This window comes from Pleurodeles waltl, chromosome 8 (genome assembly GCF_031143425.1).
Source record: "Pleurodeles waltl isolate 20211129_DDA chromosome 8, aPleWal1.hap1.20221129, whole genome shotgun sequence".
Taxonomy (NCBI): Eukaryota; Metazoa; Chordata; class Amphibia; order Caudata; family Salamandridae; genus Pleurodeles; species Pleurodeles waltl.
In genome coordinates, this window is record NC_090447.1 from 84,622,720 (window position 1) to 84,646,037 (window position 23,318).

At 43.8% G+C, this 23,318-nt stretch overlaps 1 protein-coding gene across 1 annotated transcript in view; it reads left to right on the plus strand.

Annotated features, from left to right (window-relative positions):
* Window positions 1-20,921, plus strand: part of LOC138249740 (solute carrier organic anion transporter family member 2B1-like) — a 464,484-nt gene extending 443,563 nt beyond the window's left edge. Inside the window, exon 15 of the mRNA XM_069203799.1 lies at window positions 20,579-20,921. Coding sequence (XP_069059900.1) covers window positions 20,579-20,762 — 184 coding nt within the window. The 3' untranslated portion in view covers window positions 20,763-20,921. The remainder of the gene's footprint in view (window positions 1-20,578) is intronic.
* The last annotated feature ends 2,397 nt before the right edge of the window (window positions 20,922-23,318 follow it).

Here is a 23,318-nt window from a genome sequence, read left to right on the forward strand (position 1 = left end):
CCAATTTCCTACAGAAAACTGCAGAATTTGGAGTGGAGTCCCTTCCTGTGTACACTTTCAAGCTCCATACAAAGCTAGTAGAGCTCTCACACGACATGTACAACGTGATGCCATGAGGAGCTCTTTTACTTGCTATTTAATGCCTGAACAGCTGCTGCCATTTTCAGAGGATCAAGTACTGTTCATTGGCTATATTCTTTCCAGCACTATAAATCACTGAAAACCTGGTAGATAAATATTCCATGATTGGCCGAATTATGAACAACTAGTCGTAGACTGGATGGCCCTGAGTCAATTTAGCAGAACTATCATTGAAATGCTGCATAACGCTGCAAAAGCAAAAAATGATCTCTGCTAATGTACATTGCTTGCAAAGATAGGTGTTACCCAAACCGTGCAAGTAGACCAGTATGACTGCAAGATTGGTTTGTTTACTAACCTCATTTTGAGCATAAGGCCAAAAAATGTCTTCAACTCCTCAGGTGAAGTGGCAGTCCAATGGTGTGACCTAGAATGAGGCCCAGGTGTGCCTCCATGCCCCCTGAATTTATTTTTCTGCATGCAAATTTGTTTTCTGCACAATGTCCTCAAGGAAGTCTCCATCCAAAAAGAAAGGGGCTAACTCTGTGTTTGCCATGACATGTGCCTTCTCTCTGGCTTGGTCTACCCTGTTACGCTCACTCTCCTGCACAGACTGTGCTTTTGAAGGGACATCACAACTACTATGACCATGTTCCTTAGAATAGTGGAAGACGACTCATAGAATGGAACCTTGTCACCTGAATTATCGATTCCAGATTCTGCTCCATTTTCCTCTCCCAAAGACACTGTCTTAGTAACTGATTCTGCCTCAGAGCTGCCCTCCATAACTCAAGTTAGGGCATGGGCAGCAGTTGCCGAGATGCTATCTCTGCTTCCTTGTAAAACACTGCCCTATGTAAAAGGCAGAAGTATGGTTCTAAATCAGTCAGTGGCTGTGTGCATCTGGGAAATGTGTGCAGCAGTAAATAAGCAAAAAAAACACTTTTTCAATGCAGCTGCAGGTTCTCCAAAGACATTAAAAACACAAGAAAAGACGAAATATTATTTTACCTTGGCACATACCCAATACTACAGCATACTTTTGTCATTTTATTATTGGTGAACCTGCTGAGTCATTGTCAGTATGAAAGTAATTTCCTGAAGACAAAAATCTACCTTTGATATCAAGAAGCACACATTCACATAGTAGTTCCTGCAACTATATGTGCAGGCCTACTTTTGAAAACTCACAGTGCTATCACCAGGGTGACTAGAATTATGCAGAATAATGCAGCATGAAAACATCAAATTAGGTGACAGAGTTGACTAAATTATGCAGCAAGAAAAGGCAAATTAAGCGACATAATGTGACACATTTTCTGATAGTATTACCGTACTTTATTATTTTGTGAGTTTTTAAATTAATATTATCTGGGCAAATATTTCACCTCATTGCTACTAGTTTAGCAACAAAATACAGAAATAAGCAACTGAAAGATGATCAGTCAACCTTTGTGCAGAGGGTTGGTGTGCCATACAACACGTGTCGACCATCCAAATGCACTAATCCTTGGTGGGTTTCCTGGTTGGAGATCATGGCAGGGCCGCAATCCACAACCAGGGAAACCTCTCAGAAAGGCACCGTAGGAAAAAGGGAGACTCTCTTTTTTCCAACAATACCTCTCTGAAACCTGGGGAGGTATGGTGGGCCCTAGGAAATCCACTGGAGTGGGAGGGAGCACTTACCTGCTTGCTTCCTGTCTGTCATAGACAGCACCGGCACTGTATGTAATACTGTTTAGAGTTAATCCTTTCTCAATATTAGTTGGCTTTTGTGACAATCTCAGTTACCGTGCTATTATTGGTGACTTTCCTCCCTTTCTGTGTTATACCTGCCCAGAGAAACTTTGTAATTTCACTACTGGTAGATTTGCATGCTCGGACTGGGCTTAGTCAATCAGGCAGTCCCCAAAGGGCTGGTCTTGCAAGTCAGTGTTTGGGCCTTTTTTGCTGCTTGTCTGCTGTTTTTAAGTCTATTATACGATCTGCTGGGTTGGTTTGTACTTTTGATTTACCTAATATTAAAAAATATTACCTACAGAAAGCACAAATCCATGCAGCCTTCCATACATCGCAATTCAGTTAAACAGCGTATGTATACAAGTTAAAAACTGGCCTAGTTTGCAAACATGGCCACTTTCTTTAGCTATCTGTTACCTAACTAGGGGGTTGTGAGAAAATGCTTCTTGTAAAATGGTTAGCCCCCCACTTTTTGTCTGGTATTTGATGTGGATTCAAAGTTGTTAGTACCCAGGGCCCCTGCTAAGCAGGTTTCCTGGACCAGAGCTCTTTCCCAGAACTGTTGTGATACATTTGCACAAATTGCAACACCTTTAGCTGCCAACATAAGACCCTAGTAAATGGTACTTAGGTACCCAGGGCATAGGGTACTAAGGGTAGGCTCCTGAGGGCCAGCAGCACAGATTGTGCCACCCTCAGGGACCATGCATTCAAGTGCACCCAGCACTGCTATTGCAGGCTGAGTGTCCTAGTGCATTCTTAAAATATAAAACTGACATGGCACACGGCCTGTGTGACCTGTCCACGACACACTGTATGCAATATAAGTTAGCCATTTCATTTTCCTCCATCTTGCATGGTAGTAAAGTAGCCTAACAGGCATAGGGAAGTGACCTGTGCCCACAGGAAGTGGTCACGTAGCAGGTGTAGTCATCCTAAGGTAGATGACCCATTGGTCACTACTAAGACTCCCCTAAATGCCCACAAAATGAGTATTTAGTGGGCACCCCTTGACCTGCAGATCAGATTCCAAGGGCACAAGAAGACCAGTAACAAAGAAGACCCAAGATTTGAGAACTGGATTCCTGCTTCACAAAGAAAAAGGTGCCAAACCATGCCTGCTGCAACCAGGATTCGACAATCGCCACTGAGGGGTTGCATGGACATTAAATGGACTCTACACAGCCCCAGAGGAGCTCCACCCTTCTGATAATTGCCAAAGATTTCTTTCCAGAATGAGGGCATCACTCCCTGCAACAAAGCGGCAAAAGACTAGTGAAGTCCAGTTCACTGACCAAGGAACCGAAAAGAGCAGCCAGACCAAATTCCACCCGAGGGTCCCCGAGGACAAATGCTGCAAGTGTGCCAAGGTTGGTGGCACTGTAACCTCCAGTGCCTGAACCATGCAATTGCCCAGGGTACTGGACCCCTACCGGACACCCAGAAGGAAAGTCCTCTCTGGACTCTTAAAGGACCAGAAGCAAGCTCCAGTCGAGGGACTCCAGGATCCATAAGAACCACCCCCCAGAGTGGCCCTGCTGACCTGCAATGCGTCCTCAAAAAGACATGTCTCCTGGTTCCCAAGGCACCTTTGCGCACAGCTCTTGGCTCACCTGTTAGGTCTCCCACTCACACGTGCACGCTTCCTGTTGCACCCTCACAAAACAAATCAGCATGCATCAAGAACAATGAAACATGTCATGAATGTGTTTACAGCACAGCACTTCCCTGTAACTTATGAGGAACACTACTTTGCACGCTTGTTTATATTGATAAAAGCAAGTATTGTTCCATTTGTGAACTGTGTGCCAAGTGGTTTATGGAGAAATCGAATTCCTTCATATGAATCATCAGAAGTGTTTGATGACTCATCACCAGCATGTGTCTGATCTATAAATAGAACTGCCAAGGTGTTTCCTGTGTTTGGCTTCGAGGCTTCCTTCTCTCTCAGGTGTTCCCGGTTCAGATGGAGTTCCTGTGATTCTTTCTGGAGTTGTCATTTCAGTGCGAGGCTTCATCAGAGCTTCCCTCTCTGGAGCAGATTACTTTCGCAGCGGCTGGGGAATTTACAAAGAGTATTCCATCGCCCTCAAATAATCAAAAACATTCCAGGAGAATTTGGTTTGTGAGTAATCCCCCTCTCGTTCCCCTGTTTTCAACCTTCTCGAGGTTAGTGATCTTTTGGTGCATTATGAAAAACATTCATCGATGCTGAGAAAACCGTGATGCAAGACTATTTTCCAAAGACAGCTTGAGAAGTATTTTTAAAGGCAGCACTGAAGTTAAGTGTTGTGAACTCCTGAAAGCATTGCTCGATATCTATGCAAAATTAGACGTTTATTCTGATTATTTTTGGAACCAGTCTATTGTGTGAAAACAGATAACAAAAGACAAATTCATAATTTTCATTTTATAATGATTTTGTTGTGAGTTACAAAAGCGTGTTTATAGTTGAGCATTCAAGTGCTAACAATTATTGTGATTTTGCTGGACGGCTAAGAGATTGCTCAATCGAATGATAATAATTATTGTTATGTTGCTGAAAGACTCTGTGATATTTGTAGTTCTGTTGTTTTTGATTTGTTTTTGGTCTTAGAAATTCCTGCACCAAACCCTGAGGCAACTTTCTTAGAACAACAGTGATGCTCCTTTGTGAACCAGTGTTTTTGTTTCTCTTCACTTCCCAAATGCCTTTTCCCGATCCCTTTCCCCCAGAGACTATTCACTCATTCCCTGTTCAGTTAAGATACGAGAGAATAGTGTTTAGGGGTGAGGGTTTTGTCCTCTTCACTCCTGCTGAACCTGGATTTCAGGTGAGTGGACATAGTCTTGACAGAAAGCCAAGCCCACAAAAATTAAGTCCGCCCGAGCGAAGATGTCTCAGACAGAGGTCAACATGGAGAATCTCGTCCAGGCTCTGACGCAGGTTCTGGCTGAGGTAGCACAATTGAGGGAGGAAATTATTTCCCTTAGAGAACAACTTGAGAGATACAAGATTAGAGGGGAACCCTGGTTAGGTACAATTCCTAGAACAGACAAACCCTTTCTCAAACCACCAACTTTTGTTCATAATAAAACTACAACACTTGAAGAAGCAATACCTATGAAACTCACTGTAGTGACCCCCACACCAGTTCCATTGGCTCCGCCAGAAAGATTCACTGGCGATAGTAGTAAATTTGATATGTTCATGAACCAATGTCACTTGCAGTTTTTGTGCAAGCCAGCAGCTTTTCCAGATGATGCTGCAAAAGTTGCTTTTGTCCTTTCGTACCTTGCAGGGAATGCTGCTAATTGGTCCATCCCCTTAGTCTGAAACAATGACCCTCTTTTCTATAATTTCCCAGAGTTTCAAGCCCAAATGAAGAAACTTTTTTCTAGACAGACCTTTATGAAATCCACTGATACTGAGTTTTTGAATTTGAAACAATTGATTGATGCTATTTTACAATAGCCACAACCCACAAACATAAAAGAAATCCAGATTATACTTGGCTTTGCTAACTTCTATCAAAGGTTTATCTCCCACTTTTCTGACACTGTGGCCCCAGTTACTTGATTGTTACGAAAAGGAGTATCTTTTAAGTGGACTCCTGAAGCACAACTAGCTTTGACTCATTGAAAGGGAGTTTTACTACTGCACCCATATTAAGGCATCCTGATCCCTCTCTACCTTACTATGTAGAAGCAGATGCTTCACAAGTGGCAGTAGGTGGAATCCTTTCTCAGCAAGATTCTGAAAATGGGAATATGCCTCCAATAGCCTTCTTCTCTAAAAAACTTTAACTGGCAGAACAAAACTATACAGTAGCTGAAAGAGAACTTCTAGCAATAAATTTGGCCTTTCAAGAATGGAGAAATCATTTGTGGGGAGCACGTTTTCCCATCACTATTTATTCACATCATAAGAACTTACAGTTTTTTAATTCTGTAAACCACTTACCCCATGACAAATGAGATGTTTTTTTTCCTTTAATGAATCTGATGTCATAATTACTTATAGACCCGGTACACAACCATTTATGCAGTATTTAGTGGGCACTCCTAGAACTTCAGATCAAAATCCAAGGACACAAGAGGGCCAGCAACAAAGAAGACCGAAGGCTTGAGAACTGCATTTCTGGTGCACAATGAAAATGATGCCAAACCTTGCCTGCTGCACCCAGGACTCAACAAATCGCCACTGAGCTGTTGCATGGATATTGGATGGACTCCTCAAAACCACAGAGGACCTCGTCCTTCTGAAAATTGCCAAAGATCTCCCTCCAGAGGAAGGCATCACTCACTGCAACAAAGAAGCAAAAGGCCAGTGAAGTCGAGTTCACTGATCACTGGACTGAGCAGCCAGACTAAATTCCACCCAACAGATTCTGAGGACAAATCCTGCAAGTGTGCCAAGTTTGGTGGCACAGTGACCTCCAGTGGCTGAACCGTGCAATAGCACAGGGTCCTGGACCCCCAACATTGGACACCCAGAAGAAAAGTCCACTGCGGACTCTCTGAGGACCAGAAGCAAGCTCCTGTCAAGAGAACATGTAAGAACCACCCCCTAGACTGACCCTGCTGACCTGAAATTCTCCCTAAAATTGATTTGCCTGCTGGTTCCCAGGGCACCTTTGCGTACAGCTCTTGGCTCACCTATCTGCTCTGCACCTGGCCTCCCTGGGCCCTGCACTGAAGAACCAATGGGGCTCTAAGGGTCCCCCACCCCTTGTGACCTCTACACTCCAAGGGGACTCACCTTGAAGTCCACCCGTGCATTGCTTTTTCAAGTGGTTCCCCGCAGTGGTCTTGCACCAGCTCCAAGGACCTTTCAGCAGCTGCTCCCACCAAAACCAGGAGCCACCCAAACTTCCATGGCTGGTCCACAGGACATCTCGACATCCCTGACCTAAAGGCGAAAGAAGACATTGGTAAATGTAGTGCCTGATTTTATGTGTATTCTTAAAGTTTTCTCCCATTGACTCCTATGGTGAGTAATCAAGCACAAAAAGACTATTTTTGCTAACTTTTGAAAAATCATAACTTCAAAAGTACTTACCCAATTTTGATAATTTTGGTCTTACCTTTTTGTTAAAAAAATCTAAAGTATTATTGCAAATTGGTCTCAAGTTATTTTTTTGAGTATGTGTCCACATTTACTGATACTGTGAGTACAACAAATGCTTAACACTTCTCCAAGATTGGCGTAACTGTTCGACCAAGCCACCAAAACAACTAGAGCATTAGGTGGTCTTGTTTTTACCTCTGTAAACTAAGTCCGGGTTGCTTGGACTCTCTGCACAGTGCACATTATTTTTGTACATTATGTAGACAGCCAGCCCCCTACACTGTTATTTGGGTGCTATAGTGGTCTTCCTGCTATCACACATGCGCAGCAGCGTACCTGCCTCTACCAGCCACCTCCCGGGATCTTTCAGATGTTGTCAACTGAGCTCAAGTGTAAAAGCTCCAGAATTTGTGCTTAAGCATTTTTCACACCTCAACCACACAGCCATGTACCATTACCTCTTATCAGTTATGTGGGATCAGATCTAGAAAAACAAGCTAAGTCTTGGACCATTTCAGGCTGTGTTTGAGAAAATTCAAAAGCTGCTGAGATCTTGTGTTAAGTACTATTTGATCATCTCTTTCAATACAACCAGTGATAGTTGATAGAGAAAATAGAAGCTGCTGAGTTGCTATTAAATGAAGATCAAAGTTATTTTGAACACTAAAAAACAAAGGCATATAAAAAAAAAACTAGCAACCCCCTCATGCTTGTGGACCCCACACTTTTGGTGGGGCACCACAGCCCTGGCTATTCTGCAATAAAATGCAATTAATTTAAAAAAAAAAAACAGTTTAAGAGCTGAAGTTACTGTTGTTTCAGCATTCCTGCCAACAGACCCGTTTCAGGAGGAAAAACAGATTTTTAAAGCAAGCTAAAATTGTTTTATTTTAGCTGCTTACCACCTAAATGTGCCTCTGTTTCAATATTTGTTAATGGGGAAAATATATTCCCCTGATTTTTGCCACTAGCTCCCTCTTTCCTGTTTGAAAATGCCAGTATGTATTATTCAGGAAGCAGACAGACAATATGAAGTTGTAGCAGGGTTTGCATTTCTAGGTAGAGGATGAGCATCCCCCCCCTTCAGTGATGTGTTAAACCCCTTAGCATTGAGTGAATTAGACTTCATCCTCCAGGCCTGGGATGGCTGGAAGACCTGAGATTTGTTGCAAGATGAGGCCCACTGGCCCATCACAGAAGACAAAGGGTAGGTGCATACAAGCGAGTCCCCAGCTTTCTGTATAACTGTATTTCAGTTTGTTTTCGGTGACTTGGAGCTGAGTAGAGCAGTCAGCGAAGAAAATATTTGGCGCTGGCAGAGCCCCACCCCTCCTTAGAGGTGGCATTTAATGATCTGCCTCACACGAATTGGAGCTGTAGTTCTGCAGGGCAGCTCTACTTTCTATCCTTTCGAGCAAGTTAAAACTGGAAGATTTTCTCCCATGTGTAATGCAGCGCTTTAAGAAAACTGTTTAATAAATCACCTATAGATATGAATTCATCATACCTTTATTGTACAAAATAAACAACGAAGAGGGATATTTACAAGGATTGATGCATCAAAATTTCTTGCGCTGGGTGAATATAGGTTATGACTCTCTGGATACGTTGTATTTACAATACCAGGCACCATGGCGTAAAGTCCCAAGGATGTTTCAGAAATTCTGATGCCTCAGTGGGAATGATGCCGCAAAACATCAGCCCTAAAGGTGGCACATTGCTGAAGTTGGCCTTATGACCAATGCAACTTCAGCAATGCATCACAAAACAGAGGAGGTGCGTCAGTTCTGACTGATGCAAGTAGCTTGTATTGGGACCAATGTAATAGACTGTAAAATGGTGGTATAGTCACCTTGTACACTATTACATTGGTCCTGTATGTAATGCAGACAAGTGTGCAGTATGGCTATGTGTCACATTACAGTGGGCATAGGTTACTTATGTGTACATAAAGACCTAGGCATGTGTGACATAGTGAGTGACACTTGAATGTGAGTGGATAATATAGTAATGTTAAGTGCCAATTCATGTGTTTCCTACCTGTGCACTTACCTGTTGTGCTTTGGAGTACTCTTGGCTGGACTTAGGGACCCATTACTCCACAGAAATGTGAACATTCTGGCCGTCCTTTACATGAAGTACACAATGTCACATTGCCTTTCTGCAGTGAATGATGATATCATGGGTGCCATGGTCTCTTGTCGGTCAAGTGGTTATAAAACATGATTCTCGTATGTGCTAACCTACTACTGATAGAGGGGATGGGATTTCATAACTTATTCCAGTGTGTTAAGTGACTTCAGACAGTAAGGTTCCTGCCACTGCATCAGTTCCTATTCCTGGGTAATGGAGGCATAGGAATTTTGACCCATTCTAGGCTTTGGGAGTCGCATCTGAAAGAAGTGTCACACATTTGAAAACTTGAAAATATCACTGCGTCATGCGTAAGCCAGATTTTCCCATGGGACTCCTACCCTGCATACATTATAAACTGCGTGAAGGAGCCGGTTCTCAAGCAGGTTTTTTCTGATGCAAGCCTTGAATAATTGGGCCAAATGTGTCACCTTAAATATAAAAAAATAAAGTAAATATGGAAATAATGTAGCGCTGCCGGAGGATAAAAAAAATGACACAACACCAGCACAAGCTCCCTAAGAGTGAGATCTTTACCATTGTTAGAACTGAGCTTATAACCTTCACCACGTGCAGTGATTCTCTGAAAGCAGACTTTCCGAATCATTACTAAAAAAAAAAAAAGAAAACCTTGTGAAATTAAAAGAAAAGTGAATTTATTCATATTGATAGTATTTCTAATAAATGGTTTTATTCTGAAGGCCAATTAATGACATCAGGACCTATTCAAAAGCTGATTTTTGTAGTGCACTCAGTGGTACTACAAAAGTACTACTAACATACTACAAAATGCTATTCACTAACCTACGCCTCTGCATCTCCTAACTTTTATGTATATTGATCTCCGCCCTAACTGCAGAGATCTCAGTACATATAGATATGCGTTTTACTACTTACTATTGAAGGAGCGAGGTTAAAGAGGGGAAGGGGGATTAAGGGAGGGCTCCTGTCAACTGCAGCTCTTACAGAAAAATGAAAAGGTACTGGCAAAACCTATAAGACAGACTAAATGGTGTTGCCAACGTTTGCTGCAATTGCATAGAAGTACATAGAAGAGGGGCATACCAGTGACTCACTCCAGCATATGTTATTGTTATTTTCCAGTCCCATTTACTGGCAGCCATATGTTAAAAGGATGATAATTGTAGATAACGTTTTATTTTATACATTAATGTAAAAGTACTGCAGGTAATTGTCATAACATTTCGAAATAAAATTATGTTTTTTGGGAATGGCATACTGCTCTGTGTATAGTAATACAGCATATAGTTGCTGCATGTCTTAGAATGTTATACCGTATCCTTTTCCGCTCGCGTTTTTTTTACTAAAGTTTTGTGAAATAGCTAACTCCATGACTGCTCCTCACCACATGGTCCTTCTTTCTCATCACAGTGCTGACAGCAGTTGACTATGTGTGGGGCTTTCCGTTCCCTGAAGCCCTTAAAACACATCTTTCCTTTATTTAAACTGTTTATTTTGCAATGAGGGCTACACAAATATAGACATACTAAAAATGTAATCAATGCTCCTCAAATGAACCCTGATTCCCCACTCCACCTTCTTTATGTCAAGAGGCAATGGGCCAGACCCTATCTATCACTCCTGCTTATAACACTAACTCTACTGCTGTCTCGGGCCTCAGGCTGTTGTGTAGCCATTTTAAGTATAGCTCCATGCACGTTAGTTTAATATACTAGGCCGCTGTGCACCTTGACCTAGATATATTTTATTCAGCTTCGCACTGTCATTTTACAATAACCAGTTTTACGGTCTTGTTTTAATTTCTTCTATCAAACTGTTTAGCTTAGTTCAGCACTGTGTTCTCAAACAATGCATTCTTGATCGCCCTGTGCTTCAGTCAAGGCTACAGTCTGGTACATTGCCGGTAAACGTGGTAGAAGTTTAGTCTCCAACATTCGTAGAAAATACACATTCTTACCTAGGGACATTTTCTTAGAACATCTGCTGTGTTAGTTATAAAAACACATTCTAGTCCTAGTACACGTCAAGAGGGAGATTCTAACCAGGGAACCACAACTGTATGCTGAATGCCCCATTGCAGATGCTGACGCAGATTACAGGCCTGTGCTCAGGTATGAGGGTTGATGTCCTCCCAGGGGAACCTGAAAGGCAGGCTTAGAGCTTAACATGCTGTGCTCAAGATATAATTTAAAAAAGGAATAATCCATCGATTCTAGCTGCACTATGATAGCCTTATTCTTGTGCTTCACTCTCATCGTTACTATTTTAATATTACTGTGTTGTGTAGTTCTGGTTATTGCAGCTCAAGCTTTGCTATCCAAAATGCAGTTGTTTTATTAAAACCAATCCTTAAAACTTATACTGCCTTTATTGCCATTTATATATGAGACCGCACTGTGTATGAGAGAACCGGTTGTGACCTGAGTGACCACGACTTCCCTGAGAAGTACCGATATGTCATGCGCTCGGCTGCCCAATTGTCTCTACCATTCGGGAGAGATGAGGCACTGCTAGTTAGCCGGAGCAAAACCCGGATTTGGAGTGACAAGTGTCATCCAACGTGGGTCAGACTCAGTCCCCCACACTGTGGACGATCTTGCTGCTCAAAATCCAGTAGTCTCATTAGGATCATGAGAGCCTACGCAACATGGCGCCACCAACGTTTGATCAGGCTCTAATTTTTAGGTCCACCGGAGTATCTCAGTCTCATTTTATATAATGATACCTCAGTTCCGTATACGGAGACATCCGTGGTACTGAGGATTTCCACCACAGCCATATAGGTAATCCTATTTCAGCTGGCGGTTGTTCAAGCTTGAACTTTAAAAGGAAAAACCCCATCTTGATGTGACTTCTCTGAACTCTTAGTGCTTCTATGATGGCGAATCCCCAGGTTGTACAAATAGCTGTTAACATGAGACAACCTCTCACAGCACACTTACTAGCAAACGGCCTCACGGCCAAGGGAGGTCCAGTCACGTTTGTGGTGGACGTCCACGCAGCTTATAGAACAGAGCTTTTATACTCTTGGGTCACATTTCCAGCAGTTGATAGGAACACAAATACATTTCAGACATATACAGTTGCGAACGCGCCTGGACAATACAGAGCGTACGCATAGTTAGAGATACCTCTATCTTATCAAGAACATAATAATTGGCTTGATGGCGCCCTACCCCATACAATATTACCAGTTATCTTAGGTCCACTAAGTAATGATGGTCCTACCTGGCCTTTATTGCCCACTTATACACCACATCCTGTGGTTGGGAATTTAGCAGTAGCTGAGGTTCGTCGCTTATACATTGAATTAATTGCAATATACAGACGATTAGTGCAATTTGTGATGCAAACTTTAAATACAAACTCAGCACGTGCTGCTCCAGCACAACCACATACAGTAACACCAGGTATAAATCCGGTGACTGTACATTGAATTATGGGTAAGGTACCGGCCAAACGAGAGGAGACTCCGTTTTGGATAGCATAACAAATTAATACGCTGGAAGCAGTATTTCCCCATACGGGACCTCAGGATAAACATAGAATATTAACTACGTGCTTGCCCTTTGGGATGGTCCCTACAGTTGAAAACTGTAATACATGGGGCACAGTATTTACCACGTTCTATACAACTGCACACAGTACACCGACACTTGCCAACCTGCCGGAAGTGCTTAAACAAATTCAAGATGAATACGGGGCTGGCTCAGTTCGACATGCCACACAGGAAGAGAGTCCTCTTGAAGAACAAGAACTGGGCTCTAGCATTGCTAGATAGCGCGGCAGAGGTCCCAATAGTTCGCTGGAATTTTGTAGAGCATCTGGAGGTGAAAGCAACTGATGACTTTATACAAGTAGAAACAGCGGACATGCGTGTCTTCGAGCCTGATAGGGTATACAAAGTAACACTACAATTAGAAGGAGACATTGAACGCACCATACACGCAATCTTTTGGGATTGCATAGTCAAAGTGTATGACATCATGTTGGCCGAACAAGATTGGCCGCCTGACTTTGTCCGCACCTGCCCATATGGAGAAGATGTCATTAAACCTTCTTTCTCACCCCTTGTTCCGGAGGAAGTCGCTGAGTCCTATTCTACAGAATGGGCTCTAGCACAGGCACCCGCGTTATACAGAAATCACGTAGGGTGGGATAGGGACTCTCCCTACCATGTCATTCCCATTAAAAGTGAACCTCAGCCACAACCGCAGTATCCTATAAAACATGAAGCAAGGGCACCGGTGAGAGAGATACTCACGCAATTAGAATACTAGGGTGTGATTGAACCCTGTGTCTCACCTATGAATAACCCTTTATTTCATGTAGCTAAGCCGGAGCATTCATACAGAATAGTCTTAGACTACAGACATTTAAACAGACATACACGTACATATGCTATACAAAATTCACATAGCACTGCACTAATGAGCAGCATAGTGCGGAAAAAATACAAAACAACTTTAGACATTTAGAATGGGTTCTTCTGCCAGAATATAGTGCATGAAAGCAGGGACTTAACAAGCTTTAGTGCATTAGGCTCTCAGAAAAAGTTCTGTTGTTTGCCTCAGGGGTATAAGAACAGCCCAGGACTGTTTGCGGGTCGTGTGACTGCCATTTTACACGAGATTGACTCTTAAGCATTGTCATATGTAGATGATATATATCTCACGGATGATGAATTACTACAACATTTAAGACGAGTAGAAGCATTGTTGTAGGGTTTTCCGAACTTGGCTACAAATTTAACTTTAAAAAAACAAAAATTGCCTTCCTCAGCGTCCTGTTCCTGGGATATGAGCTGTCGAGTGAAGGGAAGAGCCTAGCGCCACAATTTTTAGAAAAATGTGCACAATTACAACCACGGAATACGATTAAAAAACTCCAATCATTGTTGGGTTTCCTAAATTTTGGCAGAACCTACATTCCCGATTATGCAACGGGCATAAAACCTTTATATGACTTAATACGTCCCGATTTTTCAAGTAAATTCTGGACAGTTGAACATACACGCACTCTTCAAGAATTGCAGACAGACATGCTGGCAGCAAAACATTTACATACAAGGGACAACAAAACACATCAGGGTAATAGCTGGGGCCATTGGTTTCACCTATGTGACATTTAATGAACGTGAGACAGTCCCCATTGCATGCAAATCACATTTGTATTCAGCAGCTGAACAACGCTTTGCACCCACTGAGAAAATTCTCACTGCTGTACAGATGGCTGTTATTAAAGAAAGACCTCTTGCCCAAGGGAAACGCATTATTGTTGTTTCTCCAATTCCAGCCCTAGAAGCTGTTACAAAAGCTAGCGTTCCGAACGCAAAAGCACTACATCCACGTTGGATACAATAGGCTACGTCTTTAACAGCCACTGATGTAGACTACATTTTTGATCCAAAATTACAAACTCAAGAATTTCCACAATGAAGTAGAATATCCAGTTCCACTGAATACTTTGCCTATCAATCAAAATTATAGAGTCATGTACACCAATGGCTCTGCGCAACCAGTGATTGGAACTAAACATCAATAGCCTGCGCAGTCATAAGTGGCTATATGGAGGGGGAGAAATTCTGTCCCCTACATACCTATACACAGACCTTAGGGGATTGTACGGCACAATTGGCTGAGCTAAAAGCTCTGCTGATGGCACTAGAACATACGGATCCTACGCAGCCTACGTTGGTTGTCTGTGATTCATAATACTGTGTCCAGTCCTTTAATGAATATCTGCATTATTGGCACCAGAATGGGTTCAGAGATTCGAAAGGCAACACCATAAAACACAGACTCATGTGGGGGAAGGTAACAGACCTGAACCGAAAGTCCATGTTGTGCATATACTTGGACACCAGCGCGTTGGAATACATATTGCTGGAAATACTTTGGCTGATGAAGCCGCAAAGTCAGCAGTGGCAGTAGCCACTGTAGCTGCAGTGACTCGTTCGAGTTCCAAACCAGACACGGATACTTTGGCTGCCATAAAAGCTACGGTTGATGGTACGCCACATCCTGAAGGATTCCCTAACAAATATCAATACTACATGGGAAGTATGCTGAACGCTGAAGTTAAAATTCCAGGAGTAGGCGTACATGACATCCCCAACAAAGATATAAGACCACAGTTGATCAAAGCAACGCATGAGGGAGTGGCATCTGCACATGCTGGTGTGGCGGCTACAATTTCACTCTTACAGGCCCATTATTGGTGGCCTGGTATCTACAAAGAGACTAAGCAGTATGTCATTTGTTGTGACATCTGTCAACAAATAAAGTTTCCATGGCCAAGCGCCTGCCGCAGACACACCTCTTAATTTCTAACAGCCCTTACAGTGTGTGTACTTGGACCACTGCGGTCCACTAACACCTGATAGTGCATACAAATACATATTAGTCACTGTTGATTCATGCTCCAGATTTGTATGGGTGTGGCCACAATGCTCAGCTGACGCTTGGACTGTTATTAAAGATTTGCGAGTTTTTATCGGTACATATGCAGTTGCAGCGTTCCATTCGGACCAGGGCCCTGCTTTCGCCTCAAGGGCATTCAGGGACACCATGGCTTCATTGGGGGTCCAACTACAGTACTCGTCTCCATTTCATCCCGAGGAAAATAGTGTCGTGGAGCGATTAAACCATGATTTAAAGCAATCCTTAACAGCCAGAGTGTTAAGTATGGGTCGTAGTTGCATACCCACCTGTATGGAGTTCAGAGAGCACTAAATAACCTGCCTAGAAGGTCCCTGGGGGGTCGTACTTCATATGAGTGCCTGTTCGGAACACAAATGTTTGTTCCGGATCTTGATGGTCCTGGTGTGGAGGCAGCAGAAACACCTTATGAGATAAATGACTGTGTCACTGTTTTGCAGGAATTACAACAGTTCTGTGAAGATAACTCTTCTAAAAGTGCTGCCGCCACAGGAATTAAGGATGTGCCTGTAACATCTACCGGCTGTATTCCCAGGGTTGGGGATCTTGTACGTGAAAAGGTCACAGTGAAAAAATAATTTGGCCCTTCTTATCGGGCACCAGTCCCGGTATTGGGGATATACGGTACCAGAACTGTTATTCTACCACCGTTACCAGGTGCCAAAGAAAATCGTTTTGTTTCAATTGACAATGTCGAACTACAGCATGTAGACGATTCTGCACAGCTGACCAAGAGGAACATCCAGTAGTTCCCGAAACCCTCTCACTACTGGAGAAGAAGTTCTGCTACAAGTTGTTTATACTAACACTGATACCTCTCCGAGCTTGGGGAGGGTGGATGATGATGATCTTGCATTAGTTCCACTAACAACAAGCAATTTAGAAACATTTGATCAAGTCACCTCGACTTCTAGCCAGACGGATGGTGCTGTCTACAGTGTGCCACCACAGGAAACACCAACTCCACCATTGACCATGCCTACGCCATTTGCACGAACTGCCTCTGGTTACTTTGCCGACTTCAACGACGGTCTATCGGACTCGTTCGCCTCTTCGACAGCTGACCTTTCAGGTGCAAGTAAGCTAATGCATTGGCTTAAAGAAACATATTTCATTTTTCCATGGAACTGTGTATGGCTTTCCTTGACTGTCCTAGCCTTTCTGCTTTGGATTGGTTTTGTTATTATCTTTTTCTTGTTAATACATGGTCATTTTCTTCCCGAGAGATCGCGGTTGAACAGGTGGAGGAGGTTTTGAAACCACATTTTTCATCACATAAGGTCCGAAGAGACTTATCATTTGTGAACATCTCCGCTGTACCAATTTCTGATGGGATTGTTTGGGACAAAGTAATGTTTGATATATATGGTCCCACGGAAATTATTCAAATACCATATGTGTTAAAATTATCTATGAATGATATAGTCATACCAGGCATTGTATCTGATGATTGGGATTTGAAAACAGTTGATTCTATGATGACAGAATTGCAATATTATACTGTCTTTGAAAACAAAGATGTTTACCAATTCAAAGAAAATGATGGTGATATGTTTTGCTATAATTATTATGGGCACCACTTCATACATAGGGCAAGTAGTCCTAAAACGATATTTAATTACACGCAATGGGAACATTGTCCAACTCTACCGCAAGGGAGATCTAAAACTTATACTGAAAAGTTTGTGTATTTTTCTGGGCATCATCAAAAAAATGCTGAGTCATATTATTTTAAAGTAACTCCTACTAAGGATATACATATGTTATTGACCAATACAAAATGTATATATTCGGAATCCTTTGTTTCACGGTTATCAATAGAAGGTTATGATTATTGGTCCAAATATATTGATTTGAAAAGTGTTTGGGGAACAAAAAATTGGCAGACTAAGGAACAGAAACATTGTTTAGAGCATGTCTCATCCCTATTCAAATGATCTTTTTAAATGAAACAGTGCAACAAACAAGTAGTTTAGGATTAGCAACAATCAGAGAATTAAACATGCCCAGTATACCTGCCCCTGCAAAATTTAACAACTGGCAAAAGTACACAAATGCAACGATAGATGAGCTCAATGAGTGGGTCCAGAATGGTACGTTTAATGATTCACTGACACGTCCAGGCGGGTGGTTATTGTGGCCCATAGATACCAACGGGTGTCATCAGCATTTTGTCACCTCCTCGGGGGTTTCAGGACGAGTAGGGGAGACCCTCGCTATATATCACCAGAACATGCTGGCATAATTACAACATATAGGGGGTCATTCTGACCCTGGCGGCCGGTGACCGCCAGGGTCACCGACCACGGGAGCACCGCCAACAGGCTGGCGGTGCTCCCAAGGGCATTCTGACCGCGGCGGTTCAGCCGCGGTCAGAAAGGGTGAACCGGCGGTCTCCCGCCGGTTTACCGCTGCCCCATTGAATCCTCCATGGCGGCGGAGCGCGCTCCGCCGCCATGGGGATTCAGACACCCCCTACCGCCATCCTGTTCATGGCGGGAAACCCGCCATGAACAGGATGGCGGTAGGGGGTGCCGCGGGGCCCCTGGGGGCCCCTGCAGTGCCCATGCCAGTGGCATGGGCACTGCAGGGGCCCCCGTAAGAGGGCCCCACAAAGTATTTCAGTGTCTGCTTTGCAGACACTGAAATACGCGACGGGTGCAACTGCACCCGTCGCACCCCTGCAACTACGCCGGCTCAATTCTGAGCCGGCGTCCTCGTTGCAGGGGCATTTCCGCTGGGCCGGCGGGCGCTCTTTTGGAGAGCGCCCGCCGGCCCAGCGGAAATGTAAGAATGGCCGCCGCGGTCTTTTGACCGCGGTGCGGTCATTTGTCGGCGGGACTATGGCGGGCGGCCTCCGCCGCCCGCCATAGTCAGAATCAGGGCCATAGTGTAGGATACTTGTGCCAACACTGGCTAAAATCATCCTCACTAGATGCAGTTAAAGCACACCTCAATCTCTTGTCTAACAACACTGACTTACAAGATTTCTTGTCAGGTCCCAAGATACCACGTAGGAAGCGTTTCTTGTATGCAGTATACAATGAGATATGGAAACTTTCCCAACAAGAGGCTGCAGCCCGGTTAAGGCAAATAGACAAGGAAAATTGAAAAAGGCATTAGCTGTTGTGGATAATGGGATTAACACCTTGTCTGACCGGATATATACAAGAACCAACATTGTTTCTTCTGCTATAGACATTTTACGATCTGATATGTCTTCTTTATACAATGGATAGAGTCAGACCAGGTCCATTATGCAGTTGGGTTGGACTCTTTAAACATTGAAGGTGGGTCGTGTTCCGTGGCAGCACATCAGTGCCAGGGAAATATTTTTTTCCTTTAATTTAACGCGGCAACAACAACTAATGGCTAAAAAAGAAGCGACTTATGTCATGCTTAACATTGAAAAAATAGAAAGACTGCTTTTTACCATGGCCGAGATCCCTTCAGCAGAGTGGTTAATACACGGGGATATTAATCTGCCTATTTCAAAATTATAATTTACTTCTTGTTTGAAACACGTTCCGGTAGGCAGATATGAAAAGCTGGGAGATAGTTACATCCATGATGTGTGGGAGCTTCCCTTCTCGTACAAATGCCTCAATGGCATGAAAGAGGTCTTTCTTAGCGGTAGTGAATGCGAGACTTCAGTCAGCTATTCGATGATTTGTAAGCAGCTGTCCTTGCATGGGGCATGTAACGCCTCGGTTGCAAACTTGGCTTGCTTTCTGAAGGGAGTTCCAGTCCCCTTGATTAAACGCACGTTCCAGGTGCTTTCAAACGGCAGCTACGTCCTTCTCAATAGTGAAGACTGTAGTGGCATGCGGGCTGGAATAGTTTATTTTGTTTTGGTCTCTAAGGTCGTTACATGCTGCCGGAACGTGTTGTTTCCCCCCACTAAATTAAGGGAGGTAGCTAATATCTGGCCTCTTAGTGCTACTTCAAAGGTGAATTTTGATAAGTTGAGTAGACTCAAGGCTTTATTGTTTCAGAAGCATGTGGTCCTTACATCTGCACGCGAGACCTACGCACTTCAGGTGGCAAGGTCGTCGGCAGAAATACAGTCCCTGTTAAATACGAACTTTCCGAGACACTTTGGTGAACTCGTGTGACGTATATTTAATGCGTCCAGCACGGCTGTATTAGCACATTTTTTCAAAGCTGTTGGTATTGGTTTTGTTCACACCTCCTCTATATTCGGCTTGATACCTTCAGCTATTCACTCAATTTTCGGAAGTATTTTTTGGGGATTTCCGATAACTTTGGCTTTATTAACCGGCATTTTGCTATTGCTGTTGTTTTTCCACAATGACTGTCCCGCCTCAACAAGGACAGATGAAGGCGCTCCCATCAGCGCAGCTGTGTCGTGAACGCATGATGCAGTAATTTGGAGCAACACTCCTGGAACATTTGGGGTGTGACTGGTCTTTGTCATTCAGACCGGTTTTGGATTGTGTGCAACCTGTGTTTTGGTGCCTTTGGTGCTCTTTTGAGTGTGCACTGGAAGTTTGTCTTGCACAGCAATGCCCCTGAGTGATTGATGCTGATCTGTTGATGTTCTCGTTGAGGGTTCATTACCAGACATGCGCACTGTGGTTGCGTTTGCTAAGAGAATCTGATTACGATCTACCATTCCTGGAGGAAGTTACCATCAACTCGTCAATGGGCAATGCACGGGATGCCACCTTGAGGCTATGGAGCGACAAGCGTCATCTACCGTGGGTCACACTCAGTCCCCCACTCTGTGGACAATCTTGCTACTCAAAATCCAGTAGTCTCATTAGGATAATGAGAGCCTACGTGACAAGGCCTCAGCCTTCAATAAGGGTTTAACTTGTCTGCACCCAACCATGCACTCAATTGTACATTCACAAAATCATGCAGTCATCCATTCATGCACACATACATTTGTGCATCCATTCACCAATTAATTCATCTTTTGATCCATGCTCAGTCACTCACCTGTTCATGCATCTATTTAGTCTCTCATCCAAACGTTGACTCATTCTCAGTCACATTTCAACAATTAAGCACACACACTTGCCAAACAGTGGATAAGCACTTTCATTTATAAACTGCAAAGCTTATTGTGTTATCAATAAATTGTTATCACACTATCCTTAACCTTTTGGCCTTTATATCCTCACAGGTATCTGGGGCTTCAGTTTATCTTTGAAGTGGCAGCCTTCATTTGCTACTTCATATTATTCCTCATACTACGAAATCGACAAAAAATGACAGAAATCGACAAAAAATCAGCTTTGAACAAGTGCAGTCCCGAAAATCAGACTCTCTCCAACAGAGTGGATAATGATCAAGGTTCCTCTGTGTGAATGGAAGCTACAGACCATGAACACAGTGTGTGCTTGCTCCTAACGCAGTCCGTTTCACTACACTGACCAGGGGACTTTCTTATACTGCTTAATGTTAATAAAGCATATTCACCTTGATCAGCAATCACTGTCAATATTATTATGTGAATAAAGCATTTTAAAACGAGCAAAACGTGCATGTGCTTTTTGTATACTTTCAAGCCATATAGAATGAAATCATAAAACAAAGCCTTGAGGGCACTTTCTGATCACATACAAGGCAACCATAGATTCAGCCCCTAGAGAACATTTCATTACATTTAACTTCCTTATTCGCCTCAGGTCACATAAAATGCAACCATAAAAGAATCACTTGTGGGTGCTGCACTCCTATCTGTAGAACAAAATTTTGTGCTTTAAAAAAATGAAGTAATATTCCCAGAGTGTCATTGATTTTATGACCCCGGAAACATACAGTCAGTTTTTTAAATATCTTGGTGTGAGCTTCTGCACTCCTGCAGTCCCCCCCCCTACACTTTCTTTTCAACTTTCACTTTCTTTTCAACATTTGTGGTGTTCCTGCTGTCCTGGAGCCACCACAAGAGGAGGAAAATATATGCAAACAGCCCCTCCCTTGGCATTATGGGGCACACCAGCTGGAGGAGCAATGAATATCTTATGAGCGTCTCTCCTGCTGTGTCAGGGAAAGCTGCTTTCATTTTTCACGTGTGGCCTCGCTTTGCACCTCCTTTGCAATTTTTTCTTTTAGGGGGTGCACCCCATGTGCTCCCAACATTGGGGGGGAGCCTAGGGAGTCCACCCCCGCTGCCCACTGGCTCCCTCTCTTCCTGTGGGAGCCTGCAGTAGGAGATGGCACCTGGGTTCTCCCCTTTCCACTCTGATCGAGCAGGGTGCTGTTTTTCTTGGTGGCTTCCCCACTACCACCAGACGTGGCTATGGGGAGAGATGGATGGGCCCACCATCACTGGGAAAGTGTGGTGGCACTCTACCTTCCTTTGCTCCACCCCCCAGGGAGAATGGGAGCTCCCCATGGATAAATAGCAGAAACAGGGTGGGGGCTCCATGCCCCTTCCCTGAAGAAAATAGAAAAAAATTAATCCAACACCAACCACCAGACCCTGGCCAACCCAGGGTATCTCTTGAAGATGCTATGGAGCCCCATGGGTGCCAGTCCTCAAGAAGGACAAAGGTGAAGGTCCTTTGAACAGCCATAACTCAGACCCTGCTGGGTGAATCCAGATGATCTGGGGCTCATTGTGCTCCTGGTGGCATGCTCTAGCAACCAAGAGCTGTTTTATAGGGAGCTGGTTCTCCTGGATCCCTGAGACAGCCTTCCTCCTTTTCTCTGGGTGCAGAAGTCCATGGTGTTCCCCCCAACTGGTCATCAGGGGATCTAAGGGGGCCAGCCTCACCAGCCCTTGGGAGGACCCACTGGTTCTGGGGTCAACTGGACCTTAGTCAGAAGTCTTTAGTCTCTTTTGGGCATCAGGGGGTTCTTCCTTCTTGTTGTTCACAGCTGTCGCAGTCCCAGTGTCCAACAGCAATAAGTACAAAAACACCAACCAAGAGAGAGTCTCCTGCTTGTGCAAGCATTTTTAAAGAGGGGTGTTGGTTCTAGAAGCCAACTTCTGGTAAATCATGGGGTGCCTCAACACCTCTCCACCCTCACCCCACACCTTCTACACAGCATGCTGTGACAGATCAAGATGGCATCATCAGGAATCACTGATCACATCTGCTCCTGGGGTCTTACTCCGCTCCTCAATGACATCACTGCCAGGGCCCTTCCCACCAAAAGTTCAAAGAGGGGCCACCTCCTGGGATGGCTCCAGTTGTCTGGGCTCCCTCCTTTGTTCGGTGGGCCTGTGCTGTCCCCAGCCATGATGCAGTGTGACAGGTAATTAACAGATGCAGATTTTGTATTCTCCCTTCCCACCTCAGTTGCTGAAGGAAGCACTGTTAATTACTCCTTTTCAGCGGTGGCCTTTGTTCCTGCTGCAGGAGAGAAATGTCATTTACTTTGCATAGTAAGGTGATAAAACGCCTGCTCTCTAACCCTGAGCTGAGCCAGAAAAATATGACAATTCTGGATGATTCATAAGTTGTACAGATATCCTCACAGATTTGATTCTGTTGCAGAGGTTCAAACCCATTTTGATATGTCGCTGGACTTTGAAGGCCAAAGGAAAATGAACCTGTCTCTAGAGCAGTTTTCCCCCATGTGTAAAATAAAGTGTCACTACTGACAAAACAGTAAATCGCACTGACTGTGGGTGTGCATTAACAATATGAGGCCTACCTCAGGTCAATATCTAATCCTGCACTGGCCCATCTGTACCAGGCTACCAGTGTGCAGTTACTGGCTGCGCCCGACAGTTGTCTCACCGCTGCAGCTCTCACTTGTGTGCACCCGCATGATCCAAGTGCCCCTTACCATAGTTGAATCACAGCAGCATTATCTTCAAAGACAAACCATGGCTGTAAACATATATAGACCATTTGCCATGTGATTGCCATAGGCGAGACACATGTAGTGAGACTCATCCATGGTAAAAT